Genomic DNA, 6,466 nt, shown 5'->3' with positions numbered 1-6,466 from the left:
CGGGAGCCGGCGGGCGGCGACCTGCTGCTGGCGTTGCTGGCGCGCAGGGCCGATCTGCGCCGAGGTGGGTGCCCGACGGAGCGGATGCGCGGGGGAGGCCCGGGGGTCCCCGGCTTTTCCCGGCCTGGCCACGGAGCGCAGCGGGGACCCGGGGCCCTGGGCGGGGTGGGCACGAGGGGCGCAGGAGCGGTGGACTAGGGTGCTGAGCCGCCAAGGCGTGCGGACCCCGGTGCCGCGTTGTCTCCCGCCAGGAAGCCCTCGGTGGTGGTTGGGGACGGCTTACAGGACCCTCCGCGGCCCTGAGCCGGGCTCTTGAGTCGGAGGACGTTAGGGAGCTGTTCCAGGCCCAGCGATGGGGAACAGAAAGGTCCCCAGGACGGCTGCCTTCGTGCAGGCCCTCCCCGCTTTCCAGAGCGGGCGGGGGCCGGTGTCCTGCTGAACCGCAGGCAGTTCCTCTCTACTTGGAGGTGTTCGCACCCACTGCTTACCATAGGCTGGTGGTCAAGACCGTCTACAGGGGAAAGTGGGGCTTGTCCTGGCCTCCAGTTTCTTGGTGGCAGCAATCTCTTTGCAGAGCTTTGGCTCTGGGAAATGGGGGGGGGGCATTCTCCGTCGGTTCGAGGCTGTTGGGACCGCGGGGTGGGGGGAAAAGTCCGTTAGACCCGATAGGTAGAAGGTCAGAGCAGTCTGGAAAAGGGTTATATCTAGACTGGAGTTTGGGTATGTCCTACTTATTTATTTATTTTCCAACGGTTCCTAAGAGGGGTTGACAGCAGGGGCTGTGAGGAAGTCGTGGGAGGAGAGGAGGAAGCATGGTGGGAGGAAGGCTTGGCAGGGAACGACTCCAGAGCACCAGAAGCTTGCTGGAGTGCTCATGCCCAAGGCACTACAGGACCCTCCGACTCCGGGTGGGAAACTATAGCAAGGCTACAGTCACCATGCAACGTAAGCGGAGGGCGAACGTGCCTCGTCTGGGAGGCTGGGCAACTGGGGATGTCTTTTGTAGGAAGCGGGGGCCCTGGGACTATGTGGCTGAGGCGCTGTCCGTGCCGAGGTGCTGAATCTGCATGCGTTGGTCTGTCTAGCCACCCCACTCTTCTGGGTGTCCTCACCCGTCCAGAGATGGCTCCCATGGCGGTGGACCCGTGAAGCCGTGGATGGGTTTATATGTCTACACTTGGAGCCCCGTTTTCACTCCATGCGGGGTCACGTCTTCCCCAAACTGCTGGCCGGTGCTGGAGGGAGGTAGAGCAGACTTCCTCCTCCGTCCACCGCCGGAGGCCTTTTAGAAATTTTCAGGGACTCCTCGTCCCCCAGCCATGAGGAAGAGCCCCTCTTCCGTTCTTGCAGAACACTCTTGGGTTTCCCCAGCCGGATTCCTCTGAGGCCTGCGCTCCAGGGGAACAGGACTGATGAGAAGTTGAGTGAGGAACTGACGGTGTGGCGAGGTGAAGGCACCTGCATCCGAGCAGGAGGGCAGGTCCCTTAGCCAGCTCACGCATAAATACTCGCAGCCACTCAAAGTAGGACCTGCATCCGTTTTTTACTTTGGAGGCTGCGGATGGGTCCAGGACTGGGCAGCTACATTTCGTGGGGCCATTGCAAAGTGTAACCAGGATGACTAGTAGGAAATCATGAAAGTGACCGGGTAGAGGTACCTAGTGCCTCAAGTGCCCCCACCCCCGATGTGGCTTTCTGCCCCTACTAGGAAGAACAGTTTCCCATTTTCTGTTCCAGCTTTCCAGAACAGATCCCCTGGGGGTGTGGTTTGAGTTTCACATGCCCTGCATTTACACTGGAAACACCTTGTAACTGGTGGTCTTCATCCTTGTGGGACAGCTGCAGCCACTATCCTGCCCCAGTTTCTAGATCTGTTTTGACTTCCATGACTGCCAGGTGGGGCGAGGCTGAGGCATGCGGTGCCTCATCACCGCACAGGGAAGATGGGTGGTTATGGAAGCTGGCTGGGGAAGGTGTTGGGGAAGTGAATCCCTGAGCAGCCCTGGGGTCCGTAGGTCTGGACGCTCGCTCCAGCTGGTGAAAAGGTAACACGACCACCACCCGTCTACAGTCCCCTGAGCTGGGCTATTCCTGTATCCACAGAGATCCCGCTGTGTGCTGGCTGTGACCAGCACATCCTGGACCGCTTCATCCTTAAGGCTCTGGACCGACACTGGCACAGCAAGTGCCTCAAGTGCAGTGATTGCCACACGCCGCTGGCCGAGCGCTGCTTCAGCCGCGGGGAGAGCGTCTACTGCAAAGACGACTTCTTCAAGTGAGCTGGTTGCCGCGTTCCTTTCGCAGCAGCGGGAAGAGGGGAAGGATGATGAACTGGCTGGGCTGCCAGATTGAAAAGAGGCCGGGAAAACTAGATTCAAACCCCCTTCTAACACCCCAGGCAACGCACCCTGGGACACAGCCAAGCTCAGAGCGGGGTCCCCCAATAACATTATTTTTTTAAGTGATTTTTTTTTTTGTAAATCGTGGAAGCAGTTAAAAAAAGAGAGAGATAAACCAAACGAATTTTTAGAACTGTATTAGACTTACTTCCTCTTAAATCACACTTTTGTTCCTAAATACCTAGGGAGTGGGAACCTTTAGGCTTCAGGGGGTCTGAGGGAACTACCCCCAGGTAAGGCCTCTGAGATCCACCTTCTCCATCAGCAAGGAGCAGGCTCAGTTCCCCAAGGTCCTGCCGTGGGAGAGGACCCTGCTCCTGAGGCCCCCTTGTCGCTAGTATTCACAGCTCTGTCCAGGCTGCAGGGCAGCTGGTGGAGTCTTCCAGCCCGCCCTCCGCGCACGGTGAGCTCTCTGCTTTCCAGCCCGCTCCGGGCGAAGGAGCCGTTAAGCCGCCGCTCTGAGCCGAGCCCTGTGCATCCCGCAGGCGCTTCGGGACCAAGTGTGCCGCATGCCAGCTGGGCATTCCGCCCACACAGGTGGTGCGCCGAGCCCAGGACTTTGTGTACCACCTGCATTGCTTCGCCTGCGTGGTGTGCAAGCGGCAGCTGGCCACGGGGGATGAGTTCTACCTCATGGAGGACAGCCGGCTGGTATGCAAGGCGGACTACGAGACAGCCAAGCAGCGAGGTCGGTGGACGAGGATGGCGCTCACAGCGGAATTTAGGCAGTTCGGTATTGGGAGGTGGGGGGACCAGGAATCCCAGCCACGGGGCGGGTTGGTTCCGCCGGCCCAGTCGCCTTGTCGGGAGCAGGAGGTTGTCGGAACTGGGAGAATTATCAGCCCAACAACTTTGACCATGAAGACTTGACTCACCCAAAGTTAGAACAAGGGAACGGAGGCCGGTTGTGGTGGCACATGCCTTTAGCGCTCGGGAGGCAGAGGCAGGCGGATCTCTGTGAGTGTGAGGCCAGCCTGGTCTACATAGCGAGTTCCAGGTTAGCTGGGGCTACAGGGAGACCCTGTCTCAAAAAGACAAAAAAAAAAAACATTGGGGGGGGGACCAAGGCTGTGGATGGGGCGCGGCACAGCAAGTCCTCTACATAACGAGTTCCAGGCCAGCTGGGGCTACAGGGAGACCCTGTCTCAAAAAGACAAAAAAAAAAAAAAACATTGTAGGGGGGACCAAGGCTGTGGATGGTGCGCGGCACAGCAAGTTCCTCCCCGGGTGCCGGGGGTTCGCTGAAGCCCGTAAGGCGGCTCTGCCTGGGAACCAGGGCGCGGCGGGCATTGGGAACCGTGCGCGGCTCTCCGGTGAGGCGGGGCGGGGCAGCCGGGTCGCAGGCGGACTTCTCGGTTGGTTGCACACAGAGGCCGAGGCCACGGCCAAGCGGCCGCGCACCACCATCACAGCCAAGCAGCTGGAGACGCTGAAGAGCGCCTACAACACCTCGCCCAAGCCCGCGCGCCACGTGCGGGAGCAGCTCTCCTCCGAGACCGGCCTGGACATGCGCGTGGTGCAGGTCAGCGCTCGCTCCCCGGCCCCGGGCGGGAAGGGCCGCGCGGGCTCTCGGCGGCCCCTCACCGTCCCCACCCCGCAGGTGTGGTTCCAGAACCGCCGGGCCAAGGAAAAGAGGCTGAAGAAGGACGCGGGCCGGCAGCGCTGGGGGCAGTATTTCCGCAACATGAAGCGCTCCCGCGGCAGCTCCAAGTCGGACAAGGACAGCATCCAGGAGGGGCAGGATAGCGATGCCGAGGTCTCCTTCACTGGTGAGTCCGCCGCTCACTCCTTGGGGTCCCGCGGCAGGTCTGTGTGGGAGGTGAGACAGGCTTCCCGAGGTCTGGGCAAACCTAGCAGTCTGTTTCTACACTGGGGACTCCAGCCTTTTCCAAAACTGATCACACACAGGCCCTGGTTGCCCAGCCCAACCTTGGTTGGCTGGTCCTACAGGCTCTCGCCTCCCAGAGGAGGGTCTATCTAGGTCGGTGCTCTCTGCTTCTCATCCTTAGGGGTTCCTAGGACGGTGGGCAGCAACCCTGGGGTTACATTATAAAACGCTTCTTGGAGCTGGGGGGTGGATTCATTTTCTGCACCTGAACACCTCATCATCCCTAAATACCCAACTTCTGTTTGGTGATGCCTTGTGACTTCAGGCTGCTAGCCCAGCCTCTCTGGGCCCTAATTTCCTCATCTGCAAAGCAAAGCCCTCCCAAGAGCTGTCCCATCCCCTGCCCAGGCTGGTTTACTCTGGCCTCTGGCCTCACCGGGGTGAGATCAGAACCTTCCCTAGGAGGATCCAGCTGAGCAGACCGAGGGCAGCCCTAAGCTCTGAGAGAGCTGAAGGGACTGTCTCAGACCCAGACTGGTTGTATGATGTAAGGCAGTCTCCCCTGCTCAGCCTCCAGTGGGACACTAGGGGAACCCCAGGTAGAGAGGCAAGTCTAATCACAGGTCTGTTTCTATTGCAGATGAGACTTCCATGGTAGACATGGGCCCAGCCAACAGCTTGTACAGCAGCCTAGGGGAGCCCACCCCAACCTTGGGCCGGCCTGCAGGAAGCCTGGGCAGCTTTGCGCTAGAGCACGGAGGCCTGACTGGTCCAGAGCAGTACAGAGAGCTACGCCCTGGCAGCCCCTATGGCATTCCCCCATCCCCTGCAGCACCCCCAAACCTCCCTGGCTCCCAGCCCCTCCTCTCCACTTTGGTTTACCCAGACACCAGCTTGGGCCTTGTCCCTTCAGGGCCCCCAGGTGGGCCCCCACCCATGAGGGTGCTGGCAGGAAACGGACCCAGTTCTGACCTGTCCACCGAGAGCAGCGGGGGTTACCCCGATTTCCCTGCTAGCCCTGCCTCCTGGCTGGACGAGGTGGACCACGCTCAGTTCTGACCAAGGCTCCCTGGCTCCATTGGCTTGGACAGGAGGGATCTTAGTGCTGCCCTGGCTAGGCAGCTAATGGGCCCATGATGTCCATTCCGGGGGACCTCTGAGGGGAAGCAGGACAGAGTTGGAGAGTGAGAGCCTCCCTGCTGCTGTTGCCAGACTCTCAGGCTCCTCCCAGGGGATGAGGGGCTTCCTGACCCTTCCTTGGACAAAGAGGCGGCTGTCTGGTTGCTGCCCACAGGCCAGTGACTCTTGACCATGTTTTGTAAGCAATTCTCCCCCTTTATTGACCAGTTAACAGAACACTTGCTGCTGCCTCTGACAGGACAGGAGGCCCAGCCCCACCCAGTCCTGGGCTGGAGAATGCTTTAATGTCCTTGAATAAAATGATAGTAACAACTGTGTTTCCTAGGCACCATTGCCTCTGGTGGGGGCAGTCGGGGGGGGGGCCTGCTTGAGTCCTCCATAGCCACTGACAGGACCTGGGAGAAGACCTGTCCTCCCTGGGCTCTGGGGCCTCCCTGCTGCCAGCTCCCCAACCCCCCAGTTTCTGGATCTTTTTGTTCTGGATCGAGGTGGAGGAAGTGGAGCTTCAGGGAGCCTTTCCTCCAGGGCCTAGGTGTGCCCTGTGGACAGATACCATTGCCAAACAGACTGAGACTCAGCTCTGGAGGAGGCTGGGCTGGGGGTTGGGGAGGTCTTTTGAACCTGCCCCAGACATAAAAGCTGGCCATGTATAAGTCAAAATCATTCCCTAAAGCCAGTATCTTGGCTACCTGTCGGTTCTGTGACCATCCCGTGACTTTTATTTATTCTCTAGTGATCCGCTCTTTCCAAGACTTAAATAAATTTGTCAGTTGCAGTGCTGGAAGGTCTTGGTTTTTACTGAGCCTGGAGGGTATATCTGGGAGTGTTTGGAAGGAAGGTACTGGGGTCTCTGCCCTCTTTCTGAGATGGGGCTGGGATATCTAGGGAGCCACCCAGTCTGGCATGGAGTGTGGTATGGGGGAAGGCTTAGGGACAGGATAGACTCAGGGTCTCTCCAGTTTAGATTCCAGTCCTAGATGGCTGCTATCTTGACCTGTGACCTGTGACAAGTGACTTGACGTGTGTGAGCCCGAAACAGAAAACAGAGCCCTAGAAATGGAGACCTGAAGCAAGGGCGAAGGCATGTGAACCTGCCTGC

At 59.3% G+C, this 6,466-nt stretch overlaps 1 protein-coding gene across 1 annotated transcript; it reads left to right on the top strand.

Moving 5' to 3' along the window:
- The first annotated feature begins 938 nt into the window (after positions 1 to 938).
- Lhx3 (LIM homeobox 3) lies at positions 939 to 5,618 on the top strand. Its single transcript, XM_029567741.1, has 7 exons — positions 939 to 1,054; positions 1,351 to 1,448; positions 2,104 to 2,275; positions 2,885 to 3,087; positions 3,770 to 3,921; positions 4,000 to 4,168; positions 4,868 to 5,618. Exons 1-7 carry the CDS (start codon positions 939 to 941, stop codon positions 5,284 to 5,286), a joined length of 1,329 nt encoding a protein of 442 aa, XP_029423601.1. The 3' UTR covers positions 5,287 to 5,618.
- The last annotated feature ends 848 nt before the right edge of the window (positions 5,619 to 6,466 follow it).

The sequence above is a fragment of the Nannospalax galili genome, unplaced genomic scaffold, assembly GCF_000622305.1.
Source record: "Nannospalax galili isolate Female #2095 unplaced genomic scaffold, S.galili_v1.0 scaffold1421, whole genome shotgun sequence".
NCBI classification, from domain to species: Eukaryota; Metazoa; Chordata; class Mammalia; order Rodentia; family Spalacidae; genus Nannospalax; species Nannospalax galili.
The sequence above is the reverse complement of the archived record's forward strand: the minus strand, read 5'-3'. Positions and strand labels throughout refer to the sequence as shown.